Source organism: Aquarana catesbeiana, linkage group LG04, assembly GCF_042186555.1.
Source record: "Aquarana catesbeiana isolate 2022-GZ linkage group LG04, ASM4218655v1, whole genome shotgun sequence".
In the NCBI taxonomy this organism is placed as follows: Eukaryota; Metazoa; Chordata; class Amphibia; order Anura; family Ranidae; genus Aquarana; species Aquarana catesbeiana.
The window spans coordinates 290,044,384-290,064,936 of record NC_133327.1 but is presented as its reverse complement, the minus strand read 5'-3'; the positions used below and the strand labels follow the sequence as shown (position 1 = coordinate 290,064,936).

Below are 20,553 nucleotides of genomic sequence, written 5' to 3'. Positions count from 1 at the left end.
GGTTTGTATCCAGGAGAGGGATCCCCTCGCTTTTGGAACAGATGCATTGGTGGTTCCCTGGGACCGGTATTCTCTGATTTATGCTTTTCCTCTGATCCAGATGCTACCACACCTGTTGCGCAGGATACAGGAGGAGCAGATTGCAGTGATCCTGGTGGCCCCGGGGTGGCCCAGGAGGTCCTGGTACTCAGAGATTGTGAGGATGACGGTGGAGGACCTGCTGTGTTTTCCATACCGTCCAGATCTGTTATCTCAAGGTCCCATATACCATCCTTCTTTACGGTTGCTGAATTTGATGGCATGGCTATTGAGACCAGGGTGCTGAAGGACCGTGGTATCAGAGGTTCAGTCTTATCTACTCTGATAAATGCTAGAAAGCCAGTTTCTAGAAGCATTTACCATAGGGTCTGGAAATCATACATTTCCTGGTGCGAGAAGAAAGGATGGCATCCTTGCAAGTATGCGATTGGAAGGATCCTTGCCTTTCTTCAATCAGGAATTGATCTAAACTTATCTTTGGGAACCATTAAAGGGCAAATTTTGGCCTTATCAGTTTTTTTCCAGAGGCCAATTGCATCTCATTCTTTAATGCGAACCTTCGTCAAGGGGGTACTGCACTTAAAACCGCCGGTTAAGCCTCCCTTATGCCCCTGGGACTTGAACTTGGTGCTATCAGCCCTACAGGTTCAACCCTTTGAACCGATTAGGCATATTCCTTTAATTCTGTTGACCAGGAAATTGGTTTTTCTGGTAGCCATAACTTTGGCTAGAAGGGTGTCTGAATTGGCTGCCCTTTCATGTAAAAAACCTTTTCTATTTTTACATCAGGACAAGGTGGTGATGCGCCCCATCCAGATTTTTTACCTAAGGTGGTTTCCAATTTTCATTTGAATCAGGATATCATTTTGCCTTCTTTTTCCCAATCCTAAGACTAAAGCGGAAAAGTCCCTTCACTCACTGGATGTGGTGAGAGCAGTCAAGGTCTACTTAAGCATATCAGCTCCTTTTCGGAAAACTGATTCCCTTTTTGTTCTGCCAGAGGGTCCTAAGAGGGGACAGGCAGCAACTAGTTCTACTATCTCTAGGTGGATTCGCCAACTCATTATCCAGGCTTATGAGTTGAAATGCAGGGTTCCACCTCGATATTTCAAAGCTCACTCTACTAGAGGAGTTAGTACATCGTGGGCAGTGCGCCAACAGGTGTCTATGGCTCAGGTTTGCAAAGCGGCCGCTTGGTCTTCAGTTCATACGTTCACCAGGTTTTATAAGCTGGACGTTAGATCTCAAAAGGAGACTATTTTTGGCCACAGCGGGCTACGAGTGGCTTTATAAGTCCTGGGCCTGAAGGGGATTTAAGGATACTTTGCCCTCCCCTCAAATGCATTGCTTTAGGACATCCCAGATAGTCATTATTATGGTACTCTGTGTCCCGTGATGTACGATAAAGAAAAATTGATTTTTAAAACAGCTTACCTGTAAAATCCTTTTCTTGGAGTACATCACAGGACACAGAGGTCCCTCCCTTCTTTTCTGGGATCTTCATTGCTTGCTACAAAACTAAAGATACTTCCTGTATGGGAGGGGTTATATGGGAGGAACCTTCTTACTATTGGTTGCCAGTGTCCACTCACCTAAAGGTAGCATATAACCCAGATAGTCATTATTATGGTGCTCTGTGTCCTGTGATGTACTCCAAGAAAAGGATTTTACAGGTAAGCTGTTTTAACAATACATTTTTTCTGTGCATGTTCAATCACAGTTTCCACACTTGTTGTCCAACATGATCCTGCATTCCTGATCTACAGTATAAATAAATCCTTCCGCACCCCTACAGCTCCATATCTGAATCTTAGATGGTGGCATAGATACAGATGCTCAAAAGTGCTTAGAAATACCTGTGGCTGCAACAAGAAGGCATATACAAATAATTTAGAACCCAAGTATTACTATAGAAAACATTAAAATTGCTAAAATATTTAAAAGAAATGTGGAAGAACCTGCTATATACTGTACTTATTCCATATACATTCCATATATATTTATCACCTGTAGAAGACAATGTTTTCAGGAATGTAAGATAATGAAAAGTAATGAGTAAGTAGAACAATGTTATGGAATTGGCACCTTGCCCAACAGTTAATTCAGTTTTTATAAAGTAATACCTTTTGTGTTACTGTTACTTCCGGGCCTAAAAGAATTTTAGGCAGTTCATCCTTTCCAACCAACACCTGACTGGGAAGTGTTCCAATGGCAGGTACAAAGGTAAATGTCAATTGGTTTGTTCCTTTTTCTGTCGATGAAGCCTGGAATAAAATTAATAATAATGATAATGATAATAATAAAAATATGATTAATAATAACAATGATGATAATAATAATGATTCTTTAAAGAAACAAGTATGTTTAATTCTATTAAAAATTAATTATTTTAATAATAAAATAGTTAAAATCACAAATCATGTTAAAAATATCATTCAGCTGCACCTTTTATGTAAAAAAATGCATTATTTAATACAGCAATATGAAAAAGACTTAACCCCTAATCCCTAAAGCAGCCTTCACTAAATGGTGGACCGCGATCCGGATCTGGACCAACTGACAGCCAAGACCGGACTGTCAGCCCACCAGTCTGCAGCACTGGATTTCCACTGAGCAGCACTAATTGGTGACTAGCACCATCGGCATCCTAGCAATCAATGACGTCATTTGCATGCTCCACCCCCTGCAGTATGCTTCTTCTCCCAGCCCCTTCCTGCCCGGCTGCAGGGACATGTTGGCTAGGTACAGTGGGCATGCTGATGTATGTTGTATGTATGATGTATGCTGATGCATGCTGATTACTAATGTATAGGCAGACTCTGATGGGGGCAACTGGTATGTAAGGGGGCACTCTGATGGGGACACCTGATGAAAGGGGGTACTCTGATGGGAGCATGTGATCTAGGAGGGCACTCTGATGATGACACCTGATGTAAGGGAGCACTCTGATGGGGACACCTAATGTAAGTTGGGAGCCTGATGGGAACACCTTATGCAAAGGGAATGCTCTGATGGGGGCAATTATTTTAAGGTGGTACAGTGAAGGGGAAACATTACATAAGCAGGCACTCTGATAGGGGAACTTGATGCTTGGAGGGAACTCTGATAGGGACATAATGCAAGGGGGCACTCTGATGGGGACAACCAATTCTTAGAGTATATTTTGATTGGCGCTCCGTTATGAGGTAATCTGATTGGGGGCACCTGATATAATGAGGTACTTTGATAGGGGCACCTGATTTAAGGGGGTACTCTGATGGGGACACCTTATTTAAGGGGCACTATGATGGGGGCACCTTTTTTAAGGGGCACGCTGATGGGGACTCCTGATCCAAGGGGGTACACTGGGGGCGCCTGATTTAAGGGGGCACTCTAATGGGGACACCATGTAACAGGGCACTCTGGGGACATCTGATGTAAGGGAGTACTCTGATGGGGACACCTTATTTAAAGGGCACCACTCTAATGGGGACTCGTGATCTAAGGGGGTGCTCTGATGTTCAGTTTTTGCCCAGATTTCAGTTTAAAACTGAAATCTGGGCAACAAGTTTTCCCTTGCAGTGGAAGAAATAGATTTCAGACTAAGAAGTCACATAAAGTGTTTTAAAACCCTGGGCACCAGGCTGGGAGCATGAATATTGGCTATACATCTGCTTTTAAATCTTGTGAGAGAAAGTGCAGACAACGTTATATACAGTGTCTTGAAAAAGTATTCACACCCCTTGAAATTTTCCACATTTTGTCATGTTACAACCAAAAACTTAAATGTATTTTATTGTGATTTTATGTGATAGACCAGGGATATGCAATTAGCGGACCTCCAGCTGTTGCAGAACTACAAGTCCCATGAGGCATAGCAAGACTCTGACAGCCACAAGCATGACACCCAGAGGCAGAGGTATGATGGGACTTGTAGTTTTGCAACAGCTGGAGGTCCGCTAATTGCATATCCCTGTGATAGACTAACACAAAGTGGCACATCACTGTGAAGTGGAAGGAAAACAATAAATATTTTTCTAAACTTTTTACAAATAAATATGGGAAAAGTGTGGCATGCATTTGTATTCAGCCCCCTTTACTCTGATACCCCTAACTACAATCTAGTGGAACCAATTGCCTTCAGAAGTCACCTAATTTGTAAATAGAGTCCACCTGTGTGTAATTTAATCTCAGTATAAACACAGCTACAATGGCATGGTTTATATCAAAGCATTTTTCATGTTTTAGAATGGCCCAGTCCAGACCTAAATCCAATTGAGAATTTTTGACAAGACTTGAAAATTGCTGTTCATATACGCTCTCAATCCAATCTGACAGAGCTTGAGCTATTTTTGCAAAGAAGAATGGGAAAAAAGTTACTCTCTAGATGTGCAAAGCTGGTAGAGACATACCCAAAAAGACTTGCAGCTGTAATTGCAGCGAAAGGAGGTTCTACAGGGGGGATAAATACAAATGCATGTGCCACACTTTTCAGATATTTATTTGTAAAAAAAATTGAAAACTATTTATCATTTTCCTTCCACTTCACAATTATGTGCCACTTTGTGTTGGTCTATCACATAAAATTCCAATAAAATAAATTTACATTTTTGGTTGTAACATGACAAAATTTGGAAAATTTCAAGGGGTATGGATACTTTTTCAAGGCACTGTATTTGGGCATAAAAAATTTGGTATCTTATGTGGCTCAGGGACTTGAAGAAAAAAGTTCTGAGGCCCTGGGGCTTTAGTAAAGAATGCAGGTCTCATAAATCATTGGAATAACACCACTGAAAGAATCTGGGCTATCTTGGCTTGGAGGTGAAAAAGTGAGTATTGTGTTAGGTACAAAAGAGGAAGGTAGGATGTTTTCAGGCCAGCCGAGTATTTCACAGAACTTCAAACTTTCAGAATGTGGGAAATGATAAGACTCAAATGTTTTGGACTCAAGTGGGGCGGCAGTCAAGGTAAGTCTGAAATAGATATAGGAATCCACATCTTACAAAGAAACCCACATGCTGTGTTTGCAAAAGGGCTGCCCTATAGTAATGAGTTAAGTGCAGGACCCACAATCCCCCTTTAGGTTTTGGCCTGAACATTATATATCTATTGACTCTTGGTCTAGATGGATGGGGTCTAGATGGATGGTCTAGATGGAACCCAGATACATTTTAGGATGCCTTGTTGTAAAATACAAAAGATATGGAATAGAACAGGGACCAGTAAACTCTACAGGGTTGAGGAGGATTTCCAAAGATAAGACATTTTTATAGCATTAATCCTTCCTATCCTTGAAATTGGAACCATTTTTGAGAAGTTGTTTAAAGCTCCATGCACACTGGATGTTAAAATAATGTTATAAAAACGCCAGTAGCTTTGCAGTGAGTCTTTCAATGTTTTTTAACGTTTTTGCAATAGCGTTTATTAGCGTTTTTCCGCGTTAGCGTTTTTTAGCGTTTTTTGTATCTTTTTTTTTTTTTTCAATGGATCAAAAATGTTAAAAAATGCTGGTGAGCCATGTTTATTGACGTTTATCAGCGTTTATGAGTGTTTGGATTTTTTTGTGGTCAGAAAAACAACTCCTGAACGCGATTTTATGGCGGTCAGAAAACAGCCCATAAACTCCACTGTTGATAAAAAGTTCAAAAACGTCCATGACACATACGATAACATAATGTGGAGTTTATGGGCTGTTAAAAAAAATGCCCAAACTCCAAAAAACGTCCGTTTATGAGCTACAGTGTGCATGGAACCTAAGTGTTAATGCAGGATAATTGGTAAAGACCATGATAGTTTGCAGTAAAGCTGACTCACAAATGTAGAAGGGACAAACCCATGGGAAGGGATAATTACATTTAAGGTGTTTAAAAAATACTGAGAAACACCCATAGCACAGGATTTTATTTGATTGATTGTTAGGCCAGAGACAGACATGAATGTGTACAATGAGGACAAACGGTTAGGCAAAGACATGTGTGGAGAAGTAATGAACATCAAGATAATATCAAGAAATGATAAAAGCTTATACTGTACATACAGCCTGCTGTCTGAACATCTTTAATATTCACATTAGATGTGTTGTATTCAACCCAGACTTCTAGTTCTAACATGTGCATGCCTGGGAGGGGAGAACCCAGGTGAGAACCATATATGATGAGAAATACAAGGATTAGAATCTATAATATTTAATCAATGCCTGGGGTTGGGAGTAAATGACCTGAGTCCAAATAAGGAATCCATCCTCGAAACCCCATTTTCAAAGGACTGCCATAAAATAAGGCCATGAGAAGGAATCAAACGCTTTCTGCATGTCAAGTGAAAGCCTTAAAAATTCTTGTTAGTGGTTATGTGCTAGTTGGTTATCAATTGACATTTGGGAATAAAGTCATTCTTAATTAGGCAGCCAAGAAAATTGTTCAAGAGTTTTTCAAGAAGGGGACAAGAATGTCAGAAAACTTTTTGTAAAACAAAGCAGAGAATACATTAGGGCCTGTCTGCTTGCCCCTTTTGAAGCTTTTAATAGCCATGCATGCCTCTTTTATGATATCAGAATCCAGTGCATCCCAACACAGATCCAGGAGAGAAACTAAAGTAATATACAGTAAACAAGAGAATATGAGATCTTTGCACTTGGGGGCAGCAGAGAGTCAAAGTAGAGGTTAGCCAAGTGAAGTTTAAACTTATCTAGCATCTTGACAGGGTTACTGCTGCGAACATTTAGGCTGGGTTCACACTATCGGCAGAGCGATTCGCTCGCCTTTAATATCATTTTAAGACCAATTCTGAACTGCCATACAGAGGTACACCAATATTCAGAACAGGCCATGCCTGTGCTGGGAAGCTGTCATATATGTGACAGCTTCCAACACAGTGCTGTAGCCCCCGCCTCATTTAGCTGTCAGCTGGAAGATTCCCTGACCAAAAGCTAAATGTAAACACTAGGGCTGGAGATACAGCTGATACCATTACCCAAATATGGGCACTGTTTACATTTTGGAAATAACTTGTCACTGGGTGGGCAGAGACTGAGAGACTAGTTCCCCATCAGGTCCACTCTACTTCTGAGTGACAGGTCACAGCAGTGGGCAGGTTTGGAAGCTGCTATTGAACTGAATAGTGACTATGGACTAAGCTCCGGGAGTGGAGTGAATTGTATTGGGGCATGGCCTGGTGGGAGCCCAGGCTGAGGTTGTCTCTCTCATACCACCACAGGACTCCGTGGATGTGCAGCACCAGGCATCTTTCCTCTCCCTTCCAGTGACTATTGATCTGCTGTCATGTGCTGTCAATCAAAAGTGGAGTGAACCTGATGGGAACTAGTCTCTCAATTCCATTCAGGCTCCACGCACCCCTAGTATAAAAATCATGGGCCAAACACCTGTCAGTGTGACAGGCACAGTGTCTAGGGTGGGAGGGAAGGAATGCACTGGGGAAGGGGATGCGTAAATAGATCCTTCAGGGCCCCGGTGCAGAAAATCATGAAGGGCCAACCTGACCCTGTCCCAGATCCCTTTCCATCAGTTCTGGGGTCCCTGCCACTGATCCTGGGGCCCTTTATCAAGGTCCCGCAGCTGGACCCTTTCCCACAGTCTACATAGGGTTGCCACCTTTTCTTCAAGTCAAACCTGAACGCTTTAGTAGCACACAGTACATTTTTTTAGTAGTATACACTATGCATATATTTTGCAATTAAATAAGATTCTTTGAAAAACTATGTACAGTGGTCAGTGTCAGCCCCTTCATAATACAGGAGCCCCCCATAGAGCCCCCCATTAGATCAGAACCCCCTTATATCAGTGTCCCCCCTTAGCGACCCCCATTAGATCAGAGCCCTTTTAATTCAGTGCCCCCCATCAGAGACCCCCCATTAGATCAGAGTCCCCTTATATCAGTTTCCCCCCTAGAGAGACCCCCCCCCCATAAGGTCAGAGTCCCCCTATATCAGTGCCCTCCTTAGAGATGCAAAAAAACTTGAAAAAATGCAGTGCCTCCCCCTATAATTATGTTAATTCATATCTGAAAAATAATTGTGGATGATGGTGCAAACCCTCAAGGGTAATGCAAGTATTAATACACTCCAATATTATTCAAACATATAAACTGTGCAATCCTGATACACATAATACTTATGAGGACATAAGGACTTTATGGAGTGTAATAATACTTGTATTACCCTTTGGGATTTTCATGATCATTCACCATTATTTTTCACATATGAATTAATATAATTATAGGGTGAGGTTGCACTGCATTTTTTAACGTTTTGTCAAGACATATCAGTGCTAAAAGCCCAAAATTGTGTTTATTTACTGAGTATTTAAGTTTGTATTATATATCAGAGTCCCCTTATATCAGCGACCCTCCCTTAGAGAGCAACTGTTGGCCTCTTCAAGGGGTGCACTGATGTAAGGGTACTCTGATCTGATGTGGGGGGTCTCTAAGGGGGGTGCTTATAAGAAAGGGACTTTGATTTAATAGGGGTCTGTAAGGGAAGCTGCTGATAGAAAGGTCACTGTAATATAGTGGGGGCCCTAAGGGGGGTGCTGAAATAAGGAGACTATGATCTAATGGGGCAAGGATCTGTAAAGGGGGGTGCTCACTGCTGATCTAATGGTTGGTCGCTAACCATTAGATCAGCAGTCAGCACACCCCCAAGAGTCCCCCATTAGCTCACAGTCCTCTTATATCAGTGCCCCACCCTTCCCTAGAGACCTCCATTAAATCAGAGGAACCTCCCTTATATATCAGTGCCCCCTGCCCTATTTAAGACCCTCATTAGATAGATTGCCTTACCAGATCTCGGGACTTACTCAGGAGCCGCTGCAAGTCAAAAGGTGTGGGAGGCTTGGAGCCAGAGTTGTGGGGTGGAGCGGTTGTGAATCTAGCGCTCTTTTCTCCTCTCCAGTGTGTGCAGTGTCATCAGTTGCTAAGACACTGGTGGTCCCAGCAGCCAATGACTGCAAAGCAAATAAGATCACTGAGGCGAGGAATAGGCATCCAGCAGGGGAAAATGCACAAAACGCAGGAAGGCAGGCATTGCCGGCAAGAGTGGAGCCCAGCGTTGCCAACTTGGGCCCCCTCACAGTGGTAGAAGTCCAGGGCTTGGTCGCAAATGCGATCTTTGTGACCTTGGTAGTTCCAACACTGGGAAGGAGTGTGCAGTATGGACATTCCTTCCCCAGTGCAGACATGGACAAATTCATGTACCTGACTGTGACAGGTACTTTAATTGGGCGCAAGCACTGACACATATGGTGCTGCACCCAATGAAATTCTAACAGGTGTCTCCAACACCCTTAATGAATTCTCCCATTGTCTTTATGTTAGTTTTAGATGTTTGCAATATACTGGTTAAGATGTTCAGTTATGTTTGGTATATAGGAGTCGAGGGCATATTTTAATAACATTTATGTTTGGGTATTTGTATTGTCACTATTAATATTATGATTATAGTATATTGCATATTTTTTTTATATTTTTATTGTTAGTTCTTCCCAGATAGGTGCTCCTGCTGAATATACTGTATATTGTTACTATAATTATAAAATCTGTATTTATTTACATAAAGTGCTTGTTAGTTTATGCACCAACCTTAAATGGTGTTTACATGTCAGTCCACTATGCAGACAAGGGGTGGGAGGGGGCGATTGGCAGTTCTGTGGTGCCTGCGGGCTGCGGGATATCCCTGCAGCTAGCAGTTCACTTCCCAAGTCTATACAGTGGAGAGGGGGGCCTCTGACCCAGATAGGTATCGGCTTCAGTAAACAAGTGAGTCGCTATGCTTGTACACTGAAGCCAATACCTGCCTGGGTCAGAGGCCCCTCCCCTCTCCACTGTATAGACTCAGGAAGTGAACTGCTAGCCGGAGGGAGATCCTGCGGCTTTCGGACACTACAGAGCTGACAATCGTCCACTCCCGCCCCCCTCCACTGCATAGTGAACTGCAAATGAAGTGATCTGAGGTGCAGGTGAAGATGCTGCAGGCAACATAGACTGCCATCATTGTTCATCTGAGTGGACATGGGGTGGAAGTGGGGGTGGGGTATAGAGATGTTCTGGGGGTTGGAGGTGCACATCAAGTGGGTACAGAGCAGAGCTTTATTAGGCCCCTTTTACACTGATCGGGTCTGCCTGTCTGTTTTTCTGGCAGACCCAATCTGTCCATTCATAGCTCTCTATGGAGTGGTGGATGTCAGTGGACATGTGTCTACTGACACCCGGTCCACTAAAAACAGATGGATGGGAAATCCATTCCCCATCCATCTGGCAGATCGGATGGGATTTGACAGACGGTCCGTTTCCATCCAACAGCCCCATAGAAGGCAGCGAACTGTGTCCATGTCCACTCTGCATCAGGGTAGCGGACATGTACCTGTCATCCACTTGCTCAGCGGTGATCAGCAGATCATGTTTACGGGTCAGCCCTATGTGAAAGGGGCCTTATGGGGTGTGTGGGGTGCCAAATTCACTTGCTGCAGTGTACAATGGTGTTCTGGAGAGATACAGAGGATGTTGGGAGGTGCAGAGCTGTTTGTGTGGGGGTTGGTACAGAGGTGTGGAGGGTGTTGAGGTGTTGAAGTGTGCTGGGGATTACAGAAGATGCTGGGAGGTGCAGAGGTGTGTGTATGTGTGTGTGGGGAGGGTGGCGGAGGTGTGCTGAGGGTTAAAAATAGTTTGTTGGGTGTATGGAGGCATACTGGGGGATAAAGAGGATTCTAGGAGGTGTAGAGGTGTGTGGGGGTGCAGAGGTGTGCTGGGGGGGTATGGAGGATGCTGGAAGCTGCAGAGGTATGTGTAGAAGGTGCAGCGATGTGCAAAGGGATACAGAAGTGTGGGGAGTACCAAGTGTGCTGGGGTTACAGGGGTTATTTTGGAGGTACAGAGATGTGCATGGGTTATAGGGGTGAGCTGAGGGGTACGGAGGCATTCTGGGGGGTGTAGAGCTGTGCAAATGGGTATGGCATTAGATTGTTCTTGTAGAACCACGCTCATTTAAAAATAGCCCACCCCCAGTTAAGATACATTCTTCACCTACAATGGCTAGCTTGAAAAGGTTGGCAACTATGTAGGAAGGATTTCCGCAATAAAGGGCCCCACGATGGGAGTAAAGGGTCCTGTATCAATGGCAAGGGCCTTGGGACAGAGTCAGGGGGTCCCTTCATTGTTTCTTGCACCGGGGCCCTAAAGGCTCTAATTACTAATTACGCCTCTGGTTTTTTATCCAGTTTGTCCTTGGCTAGCACAAAGGTAGTCAGGTTATACTGTAATTTGGGGTAACAATAACATATTATTAAAACCATAGTCTAAAATGCAGTATTAGTTTAAAATGTCAACTAAAATAAACAGTGATATGAATATTTAACATTTGATTATTAGTAAATTGTTTTACTCTCCCAACATGATTCAATAAACCTTCAATTATAAAATGCTAAGAAGCAAGAGCAGACTTTTCTAGTAACTTTTTGTTCATTTTGGAATATTTGAGAAAATTATACATGTTAAAGAGTCAAGAGGACTTATGCATTATGTTTACTAATCATTATTTTTGACATGACTTGTCAAATGGATCAAGATTTTACACTTTCAAAGGTCCAAAGTTCTATAATGAATAAAACGACTTGCACTTATCTCTAAATCAGAATACTCACCCAGCTTTGTTTTGCAGTTGCAATAATAATAATAATAATAATAATAATACCAATAATACTAATAATAATAATTTAGAATTTTTTTTTACATTAAAAAAACTATTCTTACCATAAACACTTTCAAAACCATTGTCATACATGCAGCTAATTAGTTAAAATGTTGAAATAAAACTGCAATATGTGTATTTGGTATTTGACTATTAGCAAGCTGTTTTACTCTATGAACATGATTATTCAATAAACCTTTAATTATAAAATGCTAAGAATCAAGAGTAGGTACATTTCTAGTAACCTTTAGTTCATTTTAGAATATTTAAAAGAAAGATAAATGTTAAAGGGTGAAGAGGACTCACACATTAAAATGTCTACCAATGATAATTTTTTTGACATGACTTGTCAAATGGATCTAGCTTTTACACTTTCAAAGTTTCAAAGTTCTATACAAAATAAAATTACTTGTATGTATCTCCCACTCAGATCACTCATACAGCATTGTTTTCATTTTTAATCATTAAAATAATATTGCATACAACAGACTTCTGATTATGAAGCAAAGCTGAATTGACATGTGTTCCTAAGCTATTGGGCTGGAAGTGGCAATGGAATCATGGTGTGCCCCCCTCCCAATAAACAAATCTTTTCATGGCTAAAATAGAGAATGAGTACCTATCTACGGGTACATGCACTATAGGATTTATGGTCTATTGTTTCTTCACTGATGAAATTGTGTTCATCTGGACTGCAAGAGAAGAGTAGGGATGAGCACTGGCTCTTCAGATGTTCATCTGAACCCTGAATGTTTAGGGCATGGGTAGTCAACCTGTGGCCCTCCAGCTGTTGCAGAACTATGAGTCCCATTGTCAGACTTTGGGCTGCAGGAGAACCATGGCCTGGAGAACTCTGTATTATACTGTGTTCTTAAGTTATCCAGAGCGAGTCCCTAATTGCTTGTGGCTTCTTATGCAAGTTAGTCTGGGGAGCCGGATTGTTTAAGGAGGTCATTGTTATGATAATAGGACTAGCTCTACTGTGTAAGGTGACCTTTGTCTGAGATAATGGGAGTAGCCCTTATCTGATGGTTTGCTGTATAAATTCAGTGTGTTTCTAAAAATAAAGCAGTTCATTTTCTAGTGTACTCCAAGACTGGTGTTGTCTGGTCCTTGGGGTTTCTATAGCCAGATCCATTGGCAGGGCAGCCATCAGAAATTTCGGGGCCCCTTACACAGCTTTAGGCCTGGGCCCCCCGGGGCCTGATCACCAACATTCCCCAGGGCCTGCCCACTGGCCGTCCCACTGAATCCGCCCACATTATGGAGACTGGAGGAATAGATAGATGGATGGTGCTGGGTGTGGATGTGAATACATTGTGGAGACTGGAGGGATGGATGGATAATGCTGTGTGTGGATGTGTATAGGCAGGGCCGGTGCAAGGAATTTTGTCTACTTAGGCGAGTATGCATTTTGGTGTCCCCCCAACCGTCCTCCTACCAACCCCTACCATCCACAATGCAAACCCCCACTCCAATACAGTACAGTGTCATTAGGGTACAGACTGGTCTTATACACTGACACCGTACTGTACATTATATGCAGATCAGTCTGTACCCTGCTGACACTTACGTACAGAGTTCAGGGTTCAGGAAAGTGTGAGGTAAGAGGGTAGGGTTCAGGCGAGTGCTAGGTACAGAGTGCAGGATTCTGGAGTGCGTTATGTACAGGAAGGTGGGTTCTGGCGTGCGTTATGTACAGGAAGGTGGGTTCTGGCGCGCGTTATGTACAGGAAGGTGGGTTCTGGCGTGCATTATGTACAGGAAGGTGGGTTCTGGCGTGTTTTATGTACAGGATGGAGGGTTCTGGCGTGCGTTATGTACAGGAAGGTGGGTTCCTTTCATGCGTTATGTACAGGAAGGTGGGTTCTAGTGTGCGTTATGTACAGGAAGGTTGGTTCTGGCATGCGTTATGTACAGGAAGGTGGGTTCTGGCGTCCGTTATGTACAGAAAGGTGGGTTCCGGCGTGCGTTATGTACAGGAAGGTGGGTTCTGGCGTGCATTATGTACAGGAAGGTGGGTTCTGGCGTGCGTTATGTACAGGATGGAGTGTTCTGGCGTGCGTTATGTACAGGATGGAGGGTTCTAGTGTGCGTTATGTACAGGATGGAGGTTCTGGCGTGCGTTATTTACAGGAAGGTGGGTTTTGGCATGCGTTATGTACAGGATGGAGGGTTCTGGCATGCGTTATGTACAGGATGGAGGGTTCTGGCGTGCATTATGTACAGGAAGGTGGGTTCTGGTGTACAGGGTTCAAGAGAACACTAGGTACAGAGTCCATTCATCCATGTACATCCCAATACTGCACCTCTCCTCCACTGCTAATAACCTCTGCAATACACACACCTTTCCTCTCCCCTCATCTTCCCATCCCCCAAAGCTCCACCATCCTCCACGTGATTACCTTTGTAAAAGAACTTTTCTGTAAACTCCTTTTCAGCTTCTGAACTCTGACCAGATAGGAAATAAGGATCGTGGTACAGAGCAGGGAGGCTGTTGAAGGAGCCGTGGGAGAGCTGCTCTTCCCCCACTTTTAACTACTGCAGAAACTGAAAGCTGAAAAAGCCTGCCTTGGTACCTTTTCCCCAGCCAGCAATGTAGGAATGCCTCTTCCCCTATACACTGGTTGCTTGACAAAGGGTGCGGATATGGGTAGTAGTCCCGCCCATACCCGACATCACAGCTCTCATCTGACAGGTGAAGTCTCTCGTCCACACTGCACAGTGGACATCCAGCTGGCTTGCTCACCCATCCCATTCCCTGGCTGTGCTGGATGTTATATCAGCAACAGAATGTGTATGCTCCCCTCTCCCTCTCTGTAGTGGGCCCCGGAGTGGGGAAGAGGGGGCGGCCAGACGGGCCCCTTGGGACACTCAGGCCCCTTACAGGAGTACTCTACTGTACCCCCCTGATGGCGGCCCTGTACATTGGTTTTGTGTTCCAGGACTTGGGAAGCAATTTCTTGGCGGAAATACCCAACAGGGTGTCTGGAGTCTGTCACATTTGGTGGTAGCAGTGGGATGCTTTCTTGTGCCTGGAACATCCAAACCACCAACGGGACCTTGTCAGATGGATCTTTGCTACTCCAGCCTTAAGTGAAACACACTCAAGGATCTGCTGGAATCAAGGGACAGAATGCCAGCAACAAGTCAAAGGCAACTCTAATTGCCAAGTTGATAGAGAGTGACCAGGCCAGCGACCGAAGCAGAGGGCCAGCTATGGAGGGGTCTAGGATGGCCGAGCTCCAGCAAGAGATCCAGTGGCGGCTGTCGCTATACAGCACCACTCCCCCCCAAGAGGTGATCACCCAGACAATTGCAGACACGACACATCTGAAAATGCTTGAGGTTCAGAAGGAGATTGGGGGTACTGCAGCTGCAGAACAGGGTACCCGCAAGAAACTTCCCTATGCAGCTTTCTGCCCCTTCCAGGATGGGATGGAGAAAATCGGTACCTTCATGTCTTCAAGACCCAGTGCGATCCCCAGGAAATTGACAAAGCTGACTGGGTCACCATCCTCATCAGCAAGCTCTCTGGTCGAGCACTGGATGCTTTTGGAGCCATACCTGGGGAAGACAAAAAAGACTACGAGCGAGTCAAGGAGCGACTGGTGGCAAGATACGTGATCACCCCTGAAGGTCCAAATTTCGCTGCCTAAAACATAAAGAGGGCCAGCCCTTTATGGAATGGGCTCATCAGATGTCCCAGTTGGTAGATGCATGGTTCTCCGGCTGTCAGGCAACTACCTTAGCAGATGCTGCCCAACTGATCCTACTGGAACAGTTTTACAACCAATCCCCTAGTGAAGTTTACCAGTGGGTCCAAGACCTAAAGCCTTTGATGGTAGACAAAGCAGTGGAACTAGCCAACTAGTATATGTATACCCGGAGATTCCACCAACCCAAGCCTCGCGGCATCTCCAGACCACCGCCAGCACCTGCCCATATCCAGCCATCCACTGAGCAGTCAGTCACCCTCCCTGCAATGGCCCGCCAGCTATACCCATCAAGAAGACTGGGCCTCGCTGTTATGGGTGTAATCAAATGGGACACCAACAAGCTAACTGTCCTTGAAATGTCAATGTCACTTCATGGAACCGTGCTGCCTTTGGCACAGCCCGAGCGGCTGCTCATTACCTGGAAGCCGCCCCACCATCTACCTCAACTGGCTGGGGTGAAGAGGAATTTGGGCTACTCCATGAGGTGAACCCGATACAAGCTGATGCCGATGACAATCGCATGCATCACTGACAGGCCTTATGGGTGAATGGGCGACCTGCCCAAAGATTCAGGGACAGCGGAACTACTATTACTTTGGTGCAACCCAGGATGGTTACAATGACTGGGAAAACTGGGGGGTCCATAGCTGTGCGAGTGGCTGGAGGCAAAGTTTTACGCATCCCTACTGCCAAAGTGCATATGGATTGCGCCTCGGGATACAGAGACATGGAAGTTGGTGTTATGAGAGATATACCCACATGTTCTACTTGGAAATGATTTGGGACATCTTTCTTCATCTTTCTATGTGGATTTATCCCCAGAAGTCTTCCCTGTGACCACATAGCAGCAAGCAAGGTGAGCGGAGGAGGCACTCGATGATGAAACCCAGGTGAGGCCTAACTTCCCTATCCCTGACCAGACTGTACCTCCCTTTACCTGGGCTACCCTGACTGACTTTACCCAGGAACTAATATCTGACTCAACGCTAGCTAGTTACCGAGAGAGGGCAGGGATGGACACCAGGGGATTAGAAAGGGAACGTATAGCGTGGGATTGAGAATTACTTTATTGAGTGACCGAAGGGAAGGGATCTCATCCAGTGCCCAAGCGACAGCTGGTCGAGCCGCAGAAATATCGGCGTGACCTGCTTAGCATCGGATATGACATTCCCCTAGCTGGTCACTTTGGAGTGACCAAAACTGTTCCCTGTTTGACTTAGCTTTTCTTCTGGCCAGGGATAACTGGGGATATTAGACAGTATTTCCGTACCTGTGATACTTGTCAGCATGTGGGATAGAAGGGTGACCGATCTAAAGCTCCTTTGTACCCCCCTACCAATCATAGCTGAGCCCTTTATCTGGATAGCCATAAACCTGGTAGGACCATTACCCCGACTTAGTCCCTCTGGGAAGAGATATATCTTGACAGTGGTGGATTGTGCTACTCATTACCCAGAGGTAGTTCCTCTCACAAACATTCATGCAGAGACAGTAGCGGAGGCCCTGCTCCGAATCTTTGGCAGGGTGGGTTTTCCTGAGGAGATTATCTCAGACCAAGGGACTCAGTTTACTGCGGACCTAACCCAGCAGCTGTGGAAGCTCTGTGGAATTAATACATAGCTCCTATACACAGCTCTCCCTACCACCCCCAGACTGATGAACTATATGAGCGGTTCAATGGACCGCTAAAGCAATTGCTGCGGATGTTCGCAACTTCTCATCACGATTGGGAGAAATTTCTGCTGCAGCTCTTGTTCGGTTAGAGGGAAGTGCTGCAGGAATCTACGGGGTCCTCCCCATTTAAGTTATTGTATGGGAGATGGGTGAGGAGGCCACTAGATCTACTTAGAGCTCATTGGGAAGGAGGTGTAGGGGTTGAAGAGTCCTCTGTGGTAGGGTACGATTTAGATACGCAGGAGCATGTTTCAGTCTGCATCCATGTAAAATCTAATCAGCTGAGCAATTTGGGCAGCATAAACATATTTAATCAGATCTGGGACTCCCAATCCTCCTTTTATTTTAGGAGCAAATAGTGTACTTTTATTCACCCTAGGTTTCTTATCTCCCCAAATGAATGATAACATTTTCTTTTGTAAAATCTTTATTTAGCAACAGTTTAGTAGAAAACTACACACATTTTAGAAATGTGAAACAAAACACATATAAAACTTGTCCAAATACAGGCCAGTGCAAATGAATATATCAGACCCAAGGTGGCAGCGCAACCAATAGTCTATAATAAACACCCTGAATCAGGATGACCGTGGAGCGGTATGCTGGTCAAGAACCAGCCACAACCCCTTTCGAGGTGCTAAGTGATCAGGAGAGCCAATGGGCGAGCATCCTCCCGCCAACGGTCCGAACAGAGGGGGGCAACATGCCTCCAACAACCTCGTCCGTCCCGCCATACCCAGGAAGGGCACACTCCCCAAACCCCAACCAACCAGAGGTGGAAAAAAAAAGGGTCCACCCGTGTGTGACAGGTTTGCCCTCCTCTTTGCTACCCGCTGCCACCCTGTGTCCGAGTGGTGCAACATATAGTGTCTATGAAAACAGCCTGGTATCAGGTAGCCAATATGTAGTCATAAAAGTAAAAATAGAGAGGGAGAGAAAGAGAGGTAAAGGTTAAAATCAAGGGGTAACAGGTAAGAAAGGATGTGGGGGAGGGGAAAGGGTAGGGGGGAGGGGGAGAGTGGTGTGGAGCATACCTCATAGTCTGAGAAGGCCTTGTAGATCTGCGCCGAGCGAGTTCCGCCAAAGACAGGTTATCTTTATGGTAGGTAGATTTGGAAAATGTCTGTCAATGGGTCTTATTGCCTTTATCCAAACGGGATCTCAGGGATGGTTCCGCTAATTCTAGTAGGGTCAAATCTACGCTCGAGGGTCAAACATAAAGTCTCTCCATGGTCCCCATATGACTTCAAAACGTTCCAACTTTCCTTTACAGGATGCTATCCAATGTTCAGCTTCCCTAATATCATTAACTTTTTTGATCCAGTCTTCCCTAGAAGGGACCCTGGATTGTTTCCAATAAATTGGGAGGAGGCGTCTAGCCGCATTTAAAAGGTGTGGTAGAACGCTTTTTCTGTATCTGCTAATCGGTATCGGGGGACATGCAGGAGGAAGTAGGCTGGAGACAAAGGAATATCTAGGTCTAAAATTTCTTTTATTAGAGATTTGATATCTGTCCAATATGGCTTTATTAAAGGACACTCCCACCAAATATGAAGGAGAGTACCTCTGTGTCCACATCTCCTCCAGCATTGATCTGACACCGAGGGGTAGATACGAGCTAGATCATCTGGCACTCTGTACCAGCGTGACAAAAGCTTGTAAATTGTTTCTTGGGTTCTGGATTCCATAGAGCTTGAATGAGTGAGCTGGTAGAGGTGTGTTAGTTGGGATGTGGAGAAGTCAAGCTGTAGGTCTCTCTCCCATGCCCGTATGTTGGTCTAAGATTGTTGGTGGTGACGCTTAGTAAGCGATACATTTCAGAGATCAAGTGTGGGATCGGGTCTTCCTCTACAAAAAGTTGTTCGAAGGGAGTGAGAGTGGAAATGTCTCTTATAGATTGTCCATGTACTTCGAAAAAGTGATGGAGCTGTCTATACCACCAGAAGTTCATTTTGGAGCCCCTGTGTCTATTTTGTAGGGATTCAAAACTCATCAACCTACCATTGCTCATCAATTTCCCGCAGCTGGCGTTACCATCATCCACCCAAGGGCCGAAAAAGGCCATTTGCTCACCTGGCAAAAAACAAAGAAATCCCCCTAACGGGGCTAGCGGGGACATGGGTGGAGATAAATTTAAGATCGAATTCAGTTTGTCCCAAGTGGAAAGAGCATGTCTCGTCAGTGAGGAGGTTGAGTCTGACAGCCCGCGATACTCACGTGGCAGCCAGGGAGCAAAGGCCAAATTCCTGCCAGCTAGCCATTTCTCAAGAGAGACCCATATTTTGGACTGGGTGTGGAAGCGCCAGTTGAGGATCCTCTGAAGAACAATTGCTTTATGGTATTTCAAAATATCTGGGATCCCTAGGCCACCCACTAGTTTTGAGCGTTTCAGTGTCCCCATGGCTATTCTAGGGTTCCGCGCATTCCACACAAATCCCGTTAGTGTGCTATTAATCTGAGAAAAGAAATTGTTAGGTAAGGGGATTGGTATCATTTGAAGAAAAAAAAGTATGCGGGGCAGAATATTCATTTTTATTATGTTGATGCGGCCAATCCATGTGAACGCAGTCTTGGTCCAGAGGGAAAGGTCTTTTTTAATTGTATTAAGTAAGGGGGGGGGGATTTGCGGCATAGAGGGTATCAAAACTGTCTGTCAATTGAATCCCTAGGTACCGAATGGAGGATTTGGCCCAGGTGTAGGGAAAGGAGGCTTGTAGGTTGCTTGTCAGTGCAGGGGTCAAATGGATAGGTAAAATTTCAGATTTAGAAAAATTAATTTTGAAATTAGAAAGCAATCCAAATATTTTTAGTTCCTTCATCAGGACTGGCAACGATATCAGGGGTTCTGAGAGGTGGAATAACACATCGTCTGCGTATGCGGATAGCTTGTGTTCAGTATTCCCTACTCGCAAACCCCTTATGTCCGCATTCACTCTGTGCATAGCAACGGTTCAAGTACTAGAGCGAAGAGAAGGGGGATAGGGGGCACCCCTGTCTCGTGCCATTCCGGATCGGAAATCTAGAGGAGAGCATTCCGTTCACCTTGACCTGTGCACAGGGAGCAGAGTAAAGAGCCACGATAGAGGTCAGCATGCGCATTTTCAGCCCTAGAGCCTCCAACACCGCTTTGAGGTATGACCAGTCAACCCAGTCGAAAGCCTTTTCGGCATCTGTGGAAAGGATAATGTAAGGTTTAGGATCAGGACTGGTGCGGGCCCAATGAATGAGTTGTATGGCCCTAATGGAATTATCTCTCGCTTCCCTCCCTTTAATAAACCCAGTTTGGTCAGGATGAACTATATTGGGCAGGAGATTCCCGAGCCTGTTCGCCAAAATCTTTGTCAGTATCTTAACGTCAACGTTGAGGAGGGATATAGGGCGGTAGCTTTGGGGGAGCGTCGGATCTTTACCCTCTTTTGGCAACACTGTAATGTGTGCCAAAAGTGC

The 20,553-nt window shown here is 44.7% G+C and overlaps 1 protein-coding gene across 2 annotated transcripts in view; it reads right to left on the bottom strand.

The window, feature by feature from the left end:
- MLIP (muscular LMNA interacting protein) overlaps nt 1–20,553 on the bottom strand; it is a 514,228-nt gene that overhangs the window by 285,785 nt on the left and 207,890 nt on the right. For both annotated transcript variants that reach the window (XM_073626679.1, XM_073626680.1), the window contains exon 2: nt 2,163–2,303. In XM_073626679.1, coding sequence (XP_073482780.1) covers nt 2,163–2,303 — 141 coding nt within the window. The remainder of the gene's footprint in view (nt 1–2,162; nt 2,304–20,553) is intronic.